The sequence below is a fragment of the Grampus griseus genome, assembly GCF_964374135.1.
Source record: "Grampus griseus genome assembly, chromosome: 3".
Taxonomy (NCBI): domain Eukaryota; kingdom Metazoa; phylum Chordata; class Mammalia; order Artiodactyla; family Delphinidae; genus Grampus; species Grampus griseus.
Genome location: NC_139019.1, coordinates 162,098,663 through 162,117,285, shown reverse-complemented (window position 1 = coordinate 162,117,285; position 18,623 = coordinate 162,098,663). Strand labels below are relative to the sequence as shown.

Genomic DNA, 18,623 nt, shown 5'->3' with positions numbered 1-18,623 from the left:
CCGCTTGGTCATCCTCAGCAGCCCACCCCTGACTGGCTTCCCATCAGGAGGAGTGTGGCCCACAGCCCAAGAGAGGCCCTGGGAGCCAAAGTGGGAAAGGGGCTGGGACCAGCTGTGAGCATCAGGTGGGCCCCGAACACTGGCCAAGGTTTCTGGAGGGGCGCGGGTGCCAGGCCCCATCCAGCAGAGGGGCTGCTGGGGTCACATGGAATCCTTGAGACAATTTGAGGCAACACGAAGGGGAGCACTCTTGACTTGTGATTTACTGGGGATGTTTCCTGCCGGGGCTCAGGGCGAGGGTCTCTGTGTCCTCCATGACTGAGAGAAGTGCTAAGGGCGCTCCGGCTCTGCTGTAACTGGGTCTTCAAGAACCTGATCCAGCACTGAGCATTACTGGGTGTCCCCCAGTTGTATCTCCAGCCCCAGCGTTGTTAGGGGACTTCAGTTTCAACTGGAATCAGGCGGGACATCACACCTCCAACCAGGGGGCTCCCATTGCCCCAGCCAGGTTGGGATGAGTTCAGAGGTCCAAGAGACCCCTGGGCAGGGGCGTCATTGGGTCGTAGAACGTAAAAGGTTTGGGACAGGCTCCTCAGGCCAGGCAGACTCTGTGGACTCACTGCAAGGGGAGTGTGCTGGGGTTTGGGGACCCCGCAAAGATATGGGGAGGGGAACCCTGGCTGGGATGGAGTCATTTCGGCAGGTCACTCAGGAGGTCCTGGCTCAGCCGCATATCCAGCCGCTCAGGCAGGGGGCGTGGTCCGCGCTCCCCTGCCGAGAGGGTGCGGCCGACCAGCAGAGGCGTGGTTGGGGGCGGGGCCTCCGCGAGGCGGGGCGACGAGGAACCCGGGCAGCGGCGGCCGCAGCAGGAAATCGGGGCTGGGCCCCGCTGGCGCCGGCGCGCGATTCCATCCCAATCCCCGTCCCAGCCGAGCGATCCTAGGGCCGGACCATGGACTCAACAGAGCCGGGTAGGCAGCCCGGGATACGGGATCAGAGAGGGGCCTCCCCCGACAGTATCCTACTTCCTAAATCAATGAGGGGCCCCGCCTATCCCTCTCCGTCCAGAGAGCCGGGAGAGGAGTTCCTGAATGGGGAGGACACGGGCATGCTCCACTGTGGGAACCCCCAAGCTGAGGAGGACCCAGGAAACCAGTCCCTGATCCCCCATCCCCCTTTGGAGTCTTCACCCCGGATGCCTGGGGGAGGGGGCCCAGGAAGGGGAAGTGGCCGCTTCTGCTTCTGATATTTGTGATGGGGGCAGGGTGTCACGACCGCTGATGGAGAGGGCAACGCGGCAGGATCCCCACCCGGCTACTCCATTGCCCGGGGAGGGGGACATGCTGATCTGGGCTCCCTAGAAGTGGTGCCTGCGACAGAAATGTGGCAAGGTCCGACTTCGTTTCCGCCTGTCTTTGTGTCTCTGCTTTGCATATTGATTGTCATTTGGTCTTTATGCCTCTTGTGGTTTCAGGCTGGCTGTGTGTGTTTCTGTGGCAGGCCATGTGCCGTTCTGTCCCACGTGTATTTCCATCTGTCTGGGCTGAGGTCCATGTGGTTCCATTGTCAAGCCGGCTCTGTCCCGGGAGACAGTGTGGCTGTATCTAGGATGTCTGTTTTGTCGCTTTGCTTCTGGGCCAATGCATGTGTGGGTGTCTCTGCTCCTCTAAGCAGCTGTCTCTGTGTTGGGTTGTGCCTGAGTCCATCTGCCTGTCCCAAGTCGGGCCCCACCCAAGCCCACACTCCCTCCATCCCAGCTCAGACACCCACGCCATCCTATACTCCCCATGGGAACAGAACTCTCTCTCTCTTCCCTTTCCCTCTCTCCCTCTCTCCCCCCCCCCGCCCCCGCCCCACCCCGACCCTCCAAACAACCTGCCAAAGTGCTGTGGGTGGAGGGAGGCTTCCATTGGCCCATGTGTGATACTCCCCTCCCCAAGGGCTACCCTCAGCTCCTGAGAGCAGGAAGAGATACAGTGATATCTTCCGGAGCCTGGACAACCTCGAGATCTCACTTGGGAACGTGTGAGTCTGTGCCTGAGTAACCCCAAATTCCACCAGGATCCCCCAAATCCCTAACCATTTAGGTTCCTGAAACCCCATTAGGAACCTGCAACTTCTGGATCCTCAAAACACCTGAATATCCCAAAATTCAACCCCCCAAATCCACCTGAAATCCCCAAAGTGATCCTAGGGCCCCCACGTATCCTTCTTGTGACCCTTGTGACCCCTTAAAACACTTGAGAGCTTTATAATCCCACTCTGAACCCCAAAGTTACCTGGGATCCTTCAAATTCTATCTCAAGTCCCATAAAAAAAAGCTCACCTACTTTCCCCTCTAAAGCCCCATCCCTCAGGACTCCTAGATACAATAGACGTCACAGAGGTGATACTAGGACCATCCCCAAACTGCCTTGGGGCCCCCAGCACCCCTAGGTGGGACAGACTGGGTGGAGGGTCTGACACCTCCTGACACCCTTACCTCCCAGGACCCTTGAGATGCTGGCTGGAGACCCTGTGCTTTCAGGAGACCCAGAACCTGACAAGACCCCCACAGCCACTTTGGTGAGGGATGGGACCAAGGGGACAGGGAGGAGGGGACCTCGGAGGAGGGGGTCTGAGGAAGGTGGAGCTCCTGCCCTGCTTGTTCCTGAATGCTGTCTCTCTCCCCCTCAGACGAGTGAAACCAACCGTTGGAGTGGTCCCTCCCCAGAGGATCCTGCACCCCTTACAGGTAGGGGGGCTTTGAGGCCAAGCGAGGTAGGGGGGGCAGAAAGGAGTCCTTCCATCATCAACTGCCTATTCCATGCACCAGGGACACGGCAGTGCACACAACAGATCTGAACCCCTGTACTCAGGGAGCCCCCAGTCTGAGTGGAGAATCAGTGTAAAACAACCTGGACAAATGAGAACAAGGGGGTGTTTGGGGAAGCCATAGGGTGTAGAACAGGGTCCACTGGTCTGGTTTGAGGGCTCAGGGAAGGCTTCCACGGGAGGGTTCAGAGGTCAGAGTTCCAACCGTCTGCCCCAGGGGAGGAACTGGACTTGCGGCTCATTCGGACCAAGGGGGGTGTGGATGCAGCCCTGGAGTATGCTAAGACCTGGAGCCGCTACGCCAAGGAGCTGCTGGCCTGGACTGAGAAGAGAGCCAGCCATGGTGAGGGCCCCTTCTACCGGGTCCCAGGCCCTGCCCAGACCCTGCAGTGCTCACACCCTGCCTGACTCACACCCCTGCTGTCTGCCCCCAGAGCTGGAGTTTGCCAAAAACATCATGAAGATTGCTGAGGCGGGAAAGGTGTCCATCCACCAGCAGGTAGCCATGAGCTCACCACCCCCCCCAGAGCCCAGTCTCTCCAGAACCCCAGCCAGATACCCCTAGATCCTCAGCATCCTCCAACACCAGACGGCCTCTCCCCACCCTCAGAGCCACATGCCACTGCAGTACATCTACACCCTGTTTCTGGAGCACGACCTCAGCCTGGGAGCCCTGGCCATGGAGACAGTGGCCCAGCAGAAAAGAGACTACTACCAGGTGAGGGGGTCCTTCATGCATTATTCCCTCCACAACCCCCTGGAGGAAGGCACCGTTACCATCAGCACCATTTGCTGATGAGGAACCTGAGACCCGGGGATGCTGAGGAACTTGCCCAAGGTTACCCAGCAGAGATTCGAACCAGGCTTCCTGTGCTATTGCGAAACCGTGCTTTTGTTCTTCTGCGGGCCACGGGACGAGGTGCCAAGTGTGCCCAGGAAGAGAGCCTTGGCATCTTTGGGTCTAGGCACAAAGGATGGAGGTGACCACTGAGATTTTCTGGAGACACTGGGCTAGGGGAGGGCAGAGGTCTTCTGGGTGAGAAGACCCAGGAGAGAGAGTGCAGACCCAGAAAAGGGTCCAAAGGATGAAAGACATGTGGCCCCAGTGAATGCAATGATCGAGTAGCCCTGAGGCAGCATCCCCATTCCCCATCCTTCCCAGCCCCTGGCTGCCAAACGGACTGAGATTGAGAAGTGGCGGAAGGAGTTTAAAGAGCAGTGGATGAAAGAGCAGAAGCGGATGGTAAGGTCTAGGGTGGGGGGCTGGGGAAGCGGACTGGGGAAGGAGATGAAGAAGCAGTGACCGCGTCCCTCCTCCACCCACAGAATGAGGCGGTGCAGGCACTGCGGCGGGCCCAGCTCCAGTATGTGCAGCGCAGCGAGGACCTGCGGGTGCGCTCCCAGGCGTCCCCCGAAGACCCGGCCCCCCAGGCCCAGCCGGGACCCAACAAGCAGCAGGAGCGGCGGCGGCGCTCGCGAGAGGAGGCCCAGACCAAGGTGGGGACTCGGCCCCGTGCCCCCCTGCGCTTCGGCACCCCCGGTCCCACGATCTGTCCCACACACGCTCCCTGCCTTTTTCTCTCCAGGCGCTGGAGGCCGAGGCGCTGTACCAGGCCTGCGTCCGCGAGGCCAATGCGCGGCAGCAGGACCTGGAGGCCGCCAAGCAGCGGATCGTATCACACGTGCGCAAACTGGTGCTGCAGGGGGACGAAGTGCTGAGGCGGGTGAGACCCTAACCTGACGGCTGCCCACCACACTCATTCGCCCTGGCTAGGCGCCTCCTGCCCCTAAACCACCTCCAGAGCACCAGGACCCGCTCCCTCTTGCTGGACAGTCAGTTCCGCCCCCCAGACCCTGACTGCACTTCCCCCTCGGCCCCCTCCCAGGGGGTCCTACCCCCAAGATGACCCACCCTGGTTCTGACCACACCCCCAACCCCAGCTGCGGGCTCCTGTCCCTAAGCCACCTCCCACTGCCCGGCCCCGCCCCCAAACCTGGACCGAGCTGGTATCTCTCAGGGTCAGGCCATGCCCCAGGCTCCCAGGCCCAGCCCCTCTCTCACCTGAGGCCTCCGCCCCACAGGTGACCCTGGGATTGTTCGGGCTGCGAGGGGCTCAGGCAGAACGCGGCCCCCGCGCCTTCGCCGCCCTGGCCGAGTGCTGCGCGCCCTTTGAGCCGGGCCAGCGATACCAGGAGTTCGTGAGGGCGCTGCGGCCCGACGCCCCACCGCCCCTGCCACCAGCCTTCTCTTTCCAGGAGTTCACGCACGGGTGGGTCCCCAGGAGCGGGGTCAGGTAGGAGCCAAGCAGGTGGGTGGGGTTGTCCCAGTCATGGGAGAGTTGGGAATTTGGGGCTACTGCACTGGGGGCCATGATACTCATGGCCATAAGGGCTTGCAGACCCAAGTACTTGGAGTTGGGGCCTAAACGGGATGCCAGGGTGATGTCATCCCAGGCAAGTTTCCTGGTTATCAGAGCCCTCAAACCTCTCCTTTCAGTTCCCCTCTGGACACAAGAAAGAAGCTCTCTGGAGCCCCACCTCCACCGCTGGATGAGAGTGCAGCTGAGCCAGGCCCTTGGGAGGACACTGGCACAGGCTGGCAGGGTGAGTGCCGTGAAGGGCAGGCAGGAGTGGTGCTGGGGCAGGAGGCCACACCTAACTGACCTGTCCCCTCCTAGGAACTCTGGGCCCCACTCTGGCCAGTGATGTGGACAGCATGGGTGGTGGCAGCGAGCCTCGGTCCCAGGACTCTCCCACTTCCAGCCCAGGTGGGACCATCCTCCAGCCCCTGGCCAGGCTCTGACCCTCAGTCTCAAACCCATTCTTTGACCTCTGACCTACCCTGCAACCCTGACCTATTTTCTCAACCTCTGACCCATTCTCTTGATCCAACTTCTGAACCACCCCCCAGGTTCTTCAACCCCTAACTCCTGACCTGTCTGACCCACCCCCTCCTGACCTCTGACCCTTTCCCCAAGGGCATCTGTGGGTGGTTTTGGAAGGCCAAAAACCAGGAATGTTTCCTTAGCCTTGGAGCCTCCCCATGACCTCTGTGACCCCCAACCTCTGTAACCCTCTGACTCCAGGCTCTGGCACGAGGCGGCTGGTGAAGGTCTCGTCCACAGGCACCGAATCTTCAGATGACTTGGAGGAGCGAGACCCTGGTGAGGCTGGAAGCAGGTAGGGGTGGGGTGGGGGTGGACTAGGCACTCCTGACCCTGTCTCCCTGCAGACCTGGGAGATGGGCTGGAGAACGGGCCAGGCACCCCGTTCAAGAAGTGGACACTGTCCAACGCGGCCCAGACCCACCGGCTGCGGCGGCTGCGGGGCCCAGCCAAGTGCCGAGAGTGCGAGGCTTTCATGGTCAGCGGAACCGAGTGCGAGGAGGTGTGGCCTGGGCCGATGACCTAATGACCTCTGCTGAACCCCAGTGACCTCTCTGACCCCAGGCATCTCTCTGACCTGAGATCCCTAAGACCTTCCCACCCCTGGGACCTGCCCTGATCTGATGATCTCCTATGAGCCCCCTGCTCCCTGAGGATCCCTGTGACCTTCTCTTCCCCCACTGACCCCCGATGACCTCCCTGACCCTGTGACCTTTCCCTCAGTGCTTTCTGACCTGCCACAAGCGCTGCCTGGAGACTCTACTGATCCTTTGCGGACATAAGCGGCTCCCAGCCCGGACCCCCCTCTTTGGGGTCAACTTCCTGCAACTGCCCAGGGACTTCCCGGAGGAGGTGCCCCTTGTGATCACCAGGTGCACCACCGAGATAGAACAGCGCGCCCTGAGTGTGCAGGTGCCACCTTGACCCTTGACCACCCCCAAGAGTGAGTGACCCAGCCCTCTCAATGGCCAGATTGCAAGCCAGCTGTCCAACTTCCCACCCCTGCCCTTCAGGGCATTTATAGGGTCAGCGGGTCCCGGGTCCGCGTGGAACGGCTGTGCCAGGCTTTTGAGAACGGCCGAGCATTGGTTGACCTGTCAGGGAACTCGCCTCACGATGTCTCGAGTGTTCTCAAGCGATTCCTCCAGGAGGTGGGTGCTCAGCAGCTCAGGAGTCAGAGGCCGGGTGGGCTCAGACTGAGGACCCTCTGTAGCCCACCCACACCCATGTCCCCCCTGCCATTCCACCCCCAGCTCACTGACCCCGTGGTCCCCTTCCACCTCTACGATGCCTTCATCTCTCTGGCTAAGACCCTGCATGCAGACCCTGGGCACGACCCTGGGACCCCCAGCCCCAGCCCTGAGGTTATCCGCTCGCTGAAGAACCTCTTGGTGCAGCTGCCTGACTCTAACTACAACACCCTGCGGCACCTGGTGGCCCATCTATTCAGGTGTGCACTGTCCTTGACCTTGACACATGACTTCTGACCTGAGGCACGGATCCAGGACTCCTTCCTTGGACATGTGACCACTGACCCCTGACCTCTGACCTTTGAATGTGTTTTCTGAGCTCTGAAACTTAATACATGACTCCTGACTTTGTATGCTGACCCCTGACCCCCATTGCCAGGCATGTGGCTGCTGGTCGTACACAATGACTGGGACCACTTACCCATGACTTGGGCAAGCTGCCACTAGCCTGGCTTGCAGATCCTACCCGATGACCAATAACCATACCCTCTGTGCCCTGACCCTTCTCCTCACACTGTCCCCAGGGTGGCTGCACAGTATGAGGAGAACAAGATGTCTGCCAACAACCTGGGCATTGTGTTTGGGCCGACACTGTTGAGGCTGCCGGACGGTCCAGGGGTAGCCAGCGCCGGCCCCGTCACCTGCCTGCTAGACTCCGTGCACCAGGCCCAGCTCATCGAGTTCCTCATTGTACACTATGAGCAGATCTTCGGGGTTGATGACCTCTTCCTGGCCACTGAGCCCCTGCCCCGAGACCCCAGCCCACCCCCTACGACCCTCCCAACCAGCCCCCAGCCACCATACTCACAACCTGCCCTGGATGCCCTGCCCATATCCCTAGCCTCGGACCCCAACCCAGACACCATGCCCCTTAGTGCCCTGGAGAAGCATCCCGAGACCACGCCCACAGAGGTAAGGAATCTGCTGGGCCCACAGACATGGGGAGAGCCTTCTCTCCATTTAATCCTCTCTCTCTCCTGTCTTCCTTCCTTCCTTTCCCTTGAAATTTGTCTATTTCATTCCCTTTCTCCTTTCCTTATTTACCCTGCACTCATTCTGAAAGGAAAGGTAAGGAATGGAGTGGTGGGAAATAATGGAGTAACAACAGGGTAGAGCCTTGCAGAGATACTAACATGAGTACCATTCATTCCTTCAACAGAATATTTATTGAACACCTACTATGTGCCAAGCGTTGCTCTAGGCATTGTTCTAGGCATCAGTTAGCAAAATATTCAAAGACTCCATCCTCTTGGTTGCCTACCTTCTAGTGGGAAAGAAACCAACAATAAACAAGAAATATGATACAAAGTCAGTTATACAGGATGTTACAAGGTGATGAATACTGTAGAAAAAAGAAAGGGTAGGGTAAAGTAGGGGACATCAAGGGCACCAAGGTGAGAGGTGGTGGGCAGTTTGTAGCAGTAAATAGGATGTTGTGAGTGGGTCTCATGGAGAAGATGGGTTTGAGCAAAGACTGGAAGGATGTGAGGGGGGAGTAAGCCAGGTGGAGATCAGGGGAAGGGTGTTCCAGGCAAAGGGAACAGCCAGTACAAAGGCCCTGAGGTGGGACCATGCCTGGTGTATTCAGGGCAGAGCCCCATGCTGTAATGAATGAGTGAGGGGAAGGTGGAAGGAAGTGAGGCCAAAGAGGGCTGTGCAAGCCTCCATAGACTGCACGCCTACAATGCAGGGGTGCTTGCATAGTAATTGCCCTAAGAGGTAAATACTGTTAATGAAAACCATTTACAGATGAGACTCTTAGGGGAGGCTTTCTGACCCTCAGATCCTGATACACTTATCATTCCCGAGAGCTAGGATCTCCCCTGTAGCACCCCAGAGCTGGGAAAGCTGCTGCTGGTGAGGTGTGGGACTCTGAGAACTGGAATACCTCAGAAAGTGCTCCGGACACAGAGAAAGAATTCCAACTGCTATTAGCATTTAGCGAAAGGATGAACTAAAAGATATTCAGATAAGCTAAAAAGCAGGCCTGAAATTGCAGAAAGTAGAGCAGGATGAAGACCGGTAGTTCACCCATTCCTAATGCAGAGAAGGCTGTCACTTTCCGGGCTGGTCCTCTGTTGAACAAAGGCATTCCTGCCCTCACAGAGCCCACAGTTGAGATTAATGACACTGCTCTTCACAGGAGGACAAGCAGTACACTCTCAAGGGCATCATCTCTCCCCAGATACCAGAACTGCAAGGGAACTTTTGCATGTCTGCGAGTCTCAAAGAACTGGCATTTTATTGCTGGAGGTCTCATTCTTGGGTTTCTTCTTGCAGATTCCAACTCTGCAGAGGGACCAGGAAGAGGAAGTAACCAAAGACACCAAAAATGAGGGAGAGGAAGGTGAGTGTGTTGTGGGGTAGCCCAGGGGTTCTGGGGTTGCCCCTGCCTTGGGGTAGCTTGGCTGAATGATGACAATGGGGGAGGGGTGTATCCAGAGGACTTAGGGGTGCTCAGCATTGACCACTCTATCCCACAGTGTCCAGCCAAGGCCCTGAGGACTCACCCCTGGGGACACAGTCCCGTGGCCACTTCAGCCGCCAGCCAGTGAAGTATCCCCGGGGGGGTGTACGGCCTGTCACCCACCAGCTGTCCTGCTTGGCCGTGGTGGCTTCCAAATTGTGCGAGGAGACCCCTGTCACATCAGTGCCCCAAGGGAGCTTGCGGAGGCCAAGACCCGGCCCTGCCGCCACCTCCCGTGAGGGCAGCCCTCTGCGCCGCACCCCACTGCCCAAGCATTTTGAGATCACGCAGGAGACGGCCCGGCTACTCTCCAAGCTGCACAACGAGTCTGTGCCCAAGGCCACCTGCTGCCCAGGCACCCAGCCTGAGGAAGCTGAGGACCATTTCTGACTATCCCAGCACTCTGACCAAGAAGCCCAGGACTGAGAAGATGGACCCAACATCCCAGGAGTTCAATGTTGGGGTGTCTGGAGAGTTCCTATGGGGAAAGACTACATGGCCTAGGGGAGAACTAAAACCCTTCAGCAGCAATGTACCAGGATCCCCCCCCCCCCACTAGACACAGGTCAATGTCAAGTGACAGGGCCACTCAGGTTCAGAGGTCACTCAGGGTCAATACAGATCATGGGGTCCTTGAGGTCCACCCTAGTCTCTGACCCCTAGGATAGGGGTGCTTTTTGCTACTTTGGTTGTTGCCACTCCCCCATCTCTGTCTGCCTCCTTAGCTGATCCCAAGTGACCACATATTGGAGGATGTGGGCAACCCAGACTCAACATCCTGCCTGGGGTCTGGTGGCCTCTGAGTAAACTGTGTCCTTTATAACCTTGAGTGTCTTTCTTTGCCAGGGAAGGGTGACAGGGGAGGTCGGTGAGGCAGCATCTTTTTGCCCCATTTTACCGACCAGGGAAATCAAAGCCCCCTTTCTTTCATCTCAGAACACCCCGAGCACCTACATGCAGTAGAGGCTGGGCCTGGGCACCTGGCTGAGTCACACCGGGCCGGCCCTCCCGGAGCTCAGCGTGCGATCCGGTCCTGCACAATCAAACAAACATAACTAAGTGCAGATAACCGAGACAATGGGGCTGTGTGCTCTCGGTCGTGGGAGTCCAGGGCCGCCACAGGCGTGGGCCGGGCAGGGAACAGCGCTGCCGGGGGCTGGATTTCGAGAAACCTGAGTGCGGCCAGAGTCAGCTGAGGCCAGAGGTCTGCGGGTCAAGGAAGGCTGCGTCGCGCGGTAGCTCTAAGCCGGCGAAGCCAAGGAGGGGCTGGGGTCGTGGCGGTGGGAGCCGGGTCGGATCAGGGCGTGGCTTAGAACTCGGCGACGGATTGGACACGAGGGAGCGGGCGGGGTGGGGCCGGGGCAGGGGCGCAGACCCTGAGACCACCCGGAGGTGGGCCCGGGCGGCGCCAGGTCACGGCGGGAAATCTCGGGCAGTGAGTGACTTAGCCCCGCGAAGGCCCAAAACTGCGGGCGCGTGAGGTGTGCGGGGACCGGGTCCCGCGCCGGAAGTGGAGAGGGGCGACCGAGGAGACGCGAGGCGGAGAGGAAAGAGGGGAGCTGCGGTTCCGGGCGACCCTGTCCCCGCCGCGGCAGCGGAAGAGAGGCTCCTCCAGGTGGTGGGGACCGGGCGGGGCGGGGCGCTGCGGCGGGGGCGGGGCGGCGGGACCCCACCTCCAGTCCTCTCTTGGCCGCTCCCGCCAGGCGCACCCAGACGCTCTTCTGCTCTAGCCCTCGTCGCCCGGTCATGGGTCTCGGGCGCGAGGCCACCCTGTCTGCGGCGTGACGGGCGGCTCAGGTGAGACCCGCGAGGACGGGGGAGGGTGGGCGCGGGGCCTGGGGAGGGCGCGGCACGTGCTGCGGGGCCCGGGCGCCGCCCCCTCCTCTCCTACCTCCTCCTCTTCCTCCCCTAGCCTGGGGGCCCCCAGAGGCCCGGCCTGCTGCCGCCTTCCTGACCGCCCCTTTTGTCCCACTCGGAACGGCCCGATCCCCCGCCTGCTTCGGGAGCGCTCGCGCCCAGAGCCCGCCGCCCAACTTGTGGGGCTGCCTCACTGCCCCCAATCTGATTGCCCGAGTCACTTCCTTGTCCCAGCACCCACCTCCTGCAAGGTCCTAGCAGTGGCCCCACCCTGCGCACACACGCCCCCTGGGCTCCGCTCCCTGCACTGACCCCAACACCAAACTGACCCTCCCTTGCCTGCTTTCACAGCCCACACCCCTTTGTCTTGCCCTAACCGACCCCCCCCCCGCCACACACACACACACACACACACACACACACAGATTGGTCACAGGTTGGCGCCGCGTGGGCAAATGAGTTTTGTTTTGATTCTTTAGGTTACAAACAAAACCACCCAGTCGTTTGATTTGGGAGATACCCTTCTAAGAGTCTTATTAGTAATTAAGCAACAACTGCCCCACCCCACCCCCGAACTCACAGACTTGCTTTTCCAGGCCACCCTGGCCCCTACCACTACCACTTTGCCCTCATGCATCTGAGTTTGAGACCCTTGCCCTTCCTGTCCTAATCCTCCCTCTGGCTGCTGCTCCCTTCTCTGTCCCTCCAACAAGGACCTTCTGTACTGACCTTTCCCTCTGTGCCCCCAGATGGTCACCATGGGCCAGTGCTACTACAATGAGACCATCGGCTTCTTCTACAACAACAGCGGCAAGGAGCTCAGCTCCCACTGGCGGCCCAAAGATGTGGTTGTGGTGGCACTGGGGCTGACTGTCAGCGTGCTGGTGCTGCTGACCAACCTACTGGTCATCGCGGCCATCGCCTCCAACCGTCGCTTCCACCAGCCCATTTACTACCTGCTTGGCAACCTGGCCGCAGCTGACCTCTTTGCCGGTGTAGCCTACCTCTTCCTCATGTTCCATACAGGCCCGCGCACAGCCCGGCTCTCACTTCAGGGCTGGTTCTTGCGGCAGGGCCTGTTGGACACGAGCCTGACGGCGTCCGTGGCCACACTCCTGGCCATCGCTGTGGAGCGGCACCGCAGTGTGATGGCTGTGCAGCTGCACAGCCGCCTGCCCCGAGGCCGGGTCATCATGCTCATCGTGGGCGTGTGGGTGGCCGCGCTGGGCCTGGGGCTGCTGCCCGCCCACTCCTGGCACTGCCTCTGCGCCCTGGACCGCTGCTCGCGCATGGCCCCCCTGCTCAGCCGCTCCTACCTGGCCGTCTGGGCCCTGTCCAGCCTGCTCGTCTTCCTGCTCATGGTGGCTGTCTACACTCGCATCTTCTTCTATGTGAGGCGGCGGGTGCAGCGCATGGCAGAGCATGTCAGCTGCCACCCCCACTACCGTGAAACCACGCTCAGCCTGGTCAAGACTGTTGTCATCATCCTGGGTGAGTGGCACCCTACTTCCCAACTCCTGCGAGACTGATAGAGCATGATGGGAGGGGATGATCTGGGTGGGGAATGTACTCCAAGGAGGTGCTACCTGAGCAGAGGCAAGGCAAGAGTTCCAGGCAGAGGGAACAGAAGGTGACAGCCCCAAACAGGGCCAGCCCAGTGTCTCCAAAGAGGGGAGAAGGCCCACGTAACTGGTCCGCAGGAAGAGAAGGTCAGCACAGCCTCAAAAGGCACAGACAGGAGTCATATTTTGTTCTGAGTTCCATGGGAAGCCCTTAAGAGTTCTTAGCCAGGAGTAATGAGGTCTGGCGGTTGAATGTAGAATGGTCTGAGCAGGGGAGGTGCACACACCACCCCCAAGAAACAAAGAGCAACTCTTCCTAATCATTCCTTTTCCGCCACCGAGTAATCGGTCGGTCCCACAGTGACCTTTCCCCCAAAGAACAAATCTCTATGTAGAAATGTCCAGGGTCCTGTCCACCGTATACCAGTTAGGAAGGGCTTTCCTCTGGCAGACAATCAGAGAAAGGTTTCCCCTCTTAGCAGTTCTGCCCCATCATGCTGCAAAGGCAGCAAGACAGGCAGCTCTTCCCTACAAACTGCACAGCTGTCGCCCAAGCTCTGGAGACTCCTCCAGTTCTGAGCCATTGCAACAGCTGGCCCTGCTCACATCAGGCTCCATCCCGCAGGGGCGTTTGTGGTCTGCTGGACACCGGGCCAGGTGGTGCTGCTTCTGGATGGTCTGGGCTGCAAGTCCTGCAACGTCCTGGCTGTGGAGAAATATTTCCTACTCTTAGCCGAGGCCAACTCGCTGGTCAACGCCGTGGTGTACTCATGCCGAGATGCTGAGATGCGCCGCACCTTCCGCCACCTCCTCTGCTGTCTGTGCCTTCGCCGGTCCACCCACAAGTCTGTTCGCTACACATCCTCCACCCAGACAGGCCCTAGCACTCGCATCATGCTTCCTGAGAATGGCCATTCCCTGATGGACTCCACCCTTTAGCTAACCTTGGACTTCAGCAGGGTACAGCAAATGCCAGAGCTCTGCCCCTGGCCACTTGTGGGTGTGCCCGGCTCTACCCAATCTGCGGGCCAGACTTAAAGGCAGACCCTCAGTCTGGCTTGGCATGAAACCACTGCCAGCCCTACCCAGGCAGACAACTGTGCCCATCTCAGGGCCTGTAGGTTGGGGTCATCTAAGCACCTGGGAGAGAGTTGAACGGGGTGCAGGAATCTGGCCCTTCAGTCATCTCAGGTTGCAGGGCTTTTTAACGGACACTTTTCTGTTTTTACTGCACATGCCTGGCAAGCCCTGTGGACTGCTTCCTCGTCCACGGTGGCGTGGGTAATAAAGGTGGGAGAGATGAGGGCCCCCTCAGGCCACGCTGCCCAGTGCAACAGGGTAACAAGGATGGACCATGGGCGCCCCATCTGCCTGAGGCTGATTGTTTAGGCCACAGACTGAGGAGTGCTGAGCGTGAGCTGGGAAAGGTTTATGGCCTCTGGCAGCCTCCAGTGGTCTTGCCTATCCCCACAAGAGTTAAGGGGGTCTACAAGGAGGGGGTCTATAAAGAGTAAACCTTTCCGCTCCGAGGTCTCCAAAGCCTTTTCTGTTGTCAGCTTATCTGTCTGTCCCTATGTCCCAGAATTGTCCACCTCAGCTCAGGCTGAGCTGGGATCCTTCAACGTGGCATCTCCTGGGCCCTGTTCCCATTCCCCTTTGGTCTCTGCATGGCTGTTGCTCCGTCTCTCTTGTTGTTCCCTTTTGCCTCTGTCTCCTCCACCTCTTTCCCTGCCTTCATCTTGCCACCTGCCTCTCTGTCTCCGTTCTCTGGAGCCCAGAGTAGTCTGTGGCCTGTGTGAGGCTTCTCTCACCTGCCTGCCCCCTTGTCTGAGTCCAGATTGTTAATAGTCAGGTGTGTCCATCCCACTGTCCACTCCATCACCTACGTGCACACCTGTGGGCTTGGGGTAGTGGGGTCCATGGACCAGAATGCAGGATTTTAGAGTTGCCATTTCTCAAGCTTCTCTGATGTGCCTGGCACACTGATAAGCGTTTTAGGTGCATTATTTAATCACCACCTGCATCTTGTGGCATAGGTATTATATATATTTTCATGTGAGGACAGTGGCTCAGAGAGATCGAAATTTGGCCCGTGGTTACATAGTTTCAAAAGGGCACAGAGACACATCGAGGGACTAGAGAGGCCCCTGAGGAAAGGACTTCGGATTTCCACAAAGTCCGGAGTTGGTCACAAGCTCAGCCTGGCTTTCCCCACTTCACCCTGTGGTCTCAGATGTGCCAGGCCCATGATGAGTCCCCTCTCAGATACATAGAGGCGCTGTGCTAGACACGGCGTAAACCAGGCTCTGGATTCTCTCTGCTTACACACCTAGCCAGATTTTGAACCCAGGCCTCCCATCAGAGGCTGAATTCTTAAACTACTAAAGCGTGCATTGCCAAAGAACCAAAAATGTGTAGATCCTTCTGCATTAACTGGGGCTGAGTTTCCCTTTGGGAAAATTCTCCCTGCCCTACAACAGCTCTGTGAGGAGGCAAGAACAAACTGGGGTGCCAGGTACTTCTCCAGGGTCCAAGGTAGGCAGTGTGGCTCCTTGAGCCTGGGGCCTGAATCTCAGAAGTGATGACCTAGGCCAGCACCCAGCCACGTGGATGGGGACATAGTCCTTGTCTCCAGGGAGCTCTAGGCCTTTTGGACAAAAGTATCACTTTGGGTGCCAAGGCAGCCAGCCGTTCCTATGGGGTGGGAACCCCTGATGGTCTCCAAAGGTAGCTCTGTTTCACCTGCTCTGAGCTGGCTGCTCTTGCATCAGCATCTTCCAGGTTCTAACCCACACTCTTCTGGTCTCCTTCGGGATCTTGTCCCATCAGTTTTTCCCTCTCTGTAGGTCTCTCCTCTCCACCAGGTGACTTAAGGTTTTTGTCTCAGATGGTCCCTGAAGCTCTCAACCCATCCCCCCACCACTGTTCTCTGAAGGATGCCAAAGTTACCCACTACTTTTCAGATTTCCTGTGTGGTGCTGCACTAGTGGCTGACCTTTTGTACAGGGTACCAGCTCTCCATAGTCCCCACATGTTCTAGTACTTCCTGTTACTGGGGCCAAGTGTCAGGTTTCCTTCATCAAGGAGCTTTCCAGGTTGTTCTTACACTAGTCTACATCATTCATTTCCATTCCCTTTGGAGTGCCCGAATCTAATCAGACCAGTTGGTGTTTGCATTTCCTCTCCAGCAGCAATGCGAAGAAGATGGGCCCTGTCCTGAAGGGTTCCCAGGAGGTTGAGGTCCCTTTATGAGCCTCGTCTGGGGTCTGTCCCCATTGCAAACAGGCTCTAGGAGGTCCCATGACTTTGGAGAAGTGATTTATGTCCGAGAATAAATCCTTTTCTCTCGCACAAGAATCCTCTGATGCCAGGAGTCCTAACAGCTAGAAACAAAGGCCTGTGAAGATTCGCTCTGATTTGGGGGTGCATCACAGGGTAGGTCCTCAGAAAGCATCCTTCACGTGCTAGCGGAATGCTGTAGAGCAAAAGAATGAATAAAGCAAGGTCACTCTTAATAAGCTGGACCTTGAAAGGTGAATAGAAGTGATTTCTGCAACTGAGAAAATCACTCAGTTTTGACCTTCCAACCACCATCACCACACGTACCTGTACCCCCTATGGAATATTAGAGGTGGGGGGAGGGGGAACTGGGAGGCCGGGAGCCCAAGTGACCCACCTGCTGGCACTGAGGCTGAGGGGAGCAGGGGTCTGGGGCTCCGGGCTTCTGGAGATGAATGGGGGTAGGGGTGTTGATGGGGTTCTGAGAGGCTAGGGAGGGTCTGAGAAGCAAGGGGTGGCTTGGAGGAAGAGTGCAGTGCTCTGAGAAGTTAAGACTCTGAGATGTGTAGGTCCCTGAGGAGTGGGATGCTCTGAGACATGGGAGCCTATGAGGAAGACTGGGGTCTGGGGGGGGATTGGCTCTAGGAAGTGAGGTCCCTGAGGAGTGGGGACTCTTGAGGAGATGTGCGGGCTCTGAGAAGGGAGCGCTCTAAGGACGTGTGCGGTGTAAAGTGTCTCAGAGTAGGAATGGTTGAGGGAGGTGGAGATGTGGGAGATGGGGTTTCTGAAGCAGAGCAAAGCCGGCCTTGCCCTCTCCGGCTGGAGGAGGGTAGGGGTAGAAAGCGCCGTTGCCTCAGCAACCCCCAACAGAGTCCTAGGCAGATAGCAGGGGCTTTTAGGGGCCTGCCTGTGGGCGAGGCACGGCGGCCCGCGCGGCGGCGGTTGGCTGACGGAGATAGTAGGGCGTGTCCCTGTGCGGGGCGCGGTCGCCTGGCTGGCGGCGGTTGGCCGTAGGCGGAGGGGGGCGGGGCCCGAGGGCGCGCGTGTTGCGCGCATAGACGGCGGTGGTTGGCTACGACGTCCGCGCGAGCTCTCCAGGCTCGGCTGCTCCTTGGTTGAGCGCCCGCCAGGCCTCGCCGCGCATGGACACCCTGTGCTGCCGCCCCGCTGACCCGCGCCGCTCACCACCCCGGCCCCCACCGGGCTCCGACACGGACGACGTCCTGCAGATCATGGCCGTCACCGACCAGAGCCTGGACGAGGCGCAAGCCAGGTGCTGGCGCGGACCTGGCGGGGGCCACCCAAAGTCGCTTCAGTGAAGGGGGCGGGCCGAGGGGCCAGGGCCGGGGCGGCTGGGGCGTGAGGGGTGAGGAGGGTGCAGGGTGAGAGATGGGGTGGTGAGTCTGGGCGGAGAGGGAGAGGGCAGACCGGGGGCGGGGGGTTTGAGGAGGACTGAAGGGGGTTCTGAGGCCGAAGGGAATGGAACGGATTGAAAGGGGGTTATGGCGCTAAGCTGTGGGTGCTGGGTTTTAGGAGCTCATCTTGGGGTGAGAGGGATGGGTTTAAGGGGAGTTTGTGGATGGAGAGGTTTATGGTGAAAGGTGGTTTCAGGGTTTATGGATGTAAGGGGGAAGAGGAGTGTTGGGGGGGTGTGAGGGCTGAGAGCTGGGTGCACACGGGATTTGTGAAGGATGGACAACTAAATGGATCAGTGGTATGTATGAGGATGGGAAGTTCTGGGGGCAGGTAATGGAGAATGAGTTGTGGGAAATGGGACTCGGGAATGAAGAGATGGTGTGATTTGATTCGGGAAGCATCCAGAAAAAAGGTTAGTGGGGGAGCTGGAGGGGGACAGAGGACTCCCTTTTTTATTAATTTGGCGAATGTTTATTAGACACTATGTGCGGGGCACGGAGCTGGGTGCTGACGTCACTGATCTCAAGCTCATGGTTTGAGGGCGAGAAAGTAAGTAGCAAAACTAAGTATAAGTTGCGCTAAAAGCTGTAAGTAAAGAGATGGCAAGCTGTGGGAAGCCAGGAGAGGGCACAGCACCCTTAGAGGCCCGAAGGTGGGAAAGGGCAGGAAGAATGCAGAGCCAGGGACTGAAAGTCCCCAGTACAGCAGAGAGAGTCTGGAACCAGGATCACATGGGGCCAAGTTTCAGGAAAGGGTTTGGCTTTTATTTCAGTTGCAGTGGGAAAATCACAGTGGTTTTAAGACCACCTGTCCCACTTAACCTCCACCCACCGCTTGTCAGTGAGCCAGGATTGGTAAAATGTGCTTCTCAAGGCAGCCCATTGTGTTTGGGCCCTGCCTGAATTGTTAGAAGGTAGCAAAGCACAGAATGACATCCTTTTGGAGGATGAGGTCTTGTTGAATGGGACTTGTTTGGGGGTAAGGGATGGTCCCTGTGGATGGGACCAGGGTGTAGTGGTGTGGACTGTGCAGTGCCTAGAACCTTCTAGTGAGGAGGGGTTACAAAGCCAGGTGAACAGCAGCCCCAGGAAAG

General features: G+C 58.5%; 3 protein-coding genes across 3 annotated transcripts in view; all 3 read left to right on the top strand.

Annotated features, from left to right (window-relative positions):
• The first annotated feature begins 914 nt into the window (after window positions 1-914).
• Window positions 915-10,239, top strand: GMIP (GEM interacting protein). The gene is made up of 21 exons (XM_082652481.1): window positions 915-971; window positions 1,941-2,025; window positions 2,490-2,565; window positions 2,677-2,734; window positions 3,032-3,157; window positions 3,249-3,313; window positions 3,425-3,532; window positions 3,977-4,057; window positions 4,141-4,311; window positions 4,401-4,538; window positions 4,897-5,084; window positions 5,312-5,418; window positions 5,493-5,582; window positions 5,901-5,978; window positions 6,047-6,201; window positions 6,423-6,611; window positions 6,713-6,850; window positions 6,953-7,149; window positions 7,474-7,861; window positions 9,230-9,296; window positions 9,433-10,239. The coding sequence occupies exons 1-21, from the start codon at window positions 953-955 to the stop codon at window positions 9,804-9,806; spliced, it is 2,898 nt and encodes a 965-aa protein (XP_082508607.1). The 5' UTR covers window positions 915-952; the 3' UTR covers window positions 9,807-10,239.
• A 1,783-nt stretch (window positions 10,240-12,022) lies between these two features.
• LPAR2 (lysophosphatidic acid receptor 2) lies at window positions 12,023-13,854 on the top strand (the record flags this gene model as incomplete). The annotated part of the gene is made up of 2 exons (XM_082650770.1): window positions 12,023-12,764; window positions 13,461-13,854. 2 exons carry the CDS (start codon window positions 12,023-12,025, stop codon window positions 13,772-13,774), a joined length of 1,056 nt encoding a protein of 351 aa, XP_082506896.1. The 3' UTR covers window positions 13,775-13,854.
• Window positions 13,855-17,331: 3,477 nt separating this feature from the next.
• The window catches only part of PBX4 (PBX homeobox 4), a 37,987-nt gene continuing 36,695 nt past the window's right edge, over window positions 17,332-18,623 (top strand). Inside the window, exon 1 of the mRNA XM_082651269.1 lies at window positions 17,332-17,387. Coding sequence (XP_082507395.1) covers window positions 17,347-17,387 — 41 coding nt within the window. The 5' untranslated portion in view covers window positions 17,332-17,346. The remainder of the gene's footprint in view (window positions 17,388-18,623) is intronic.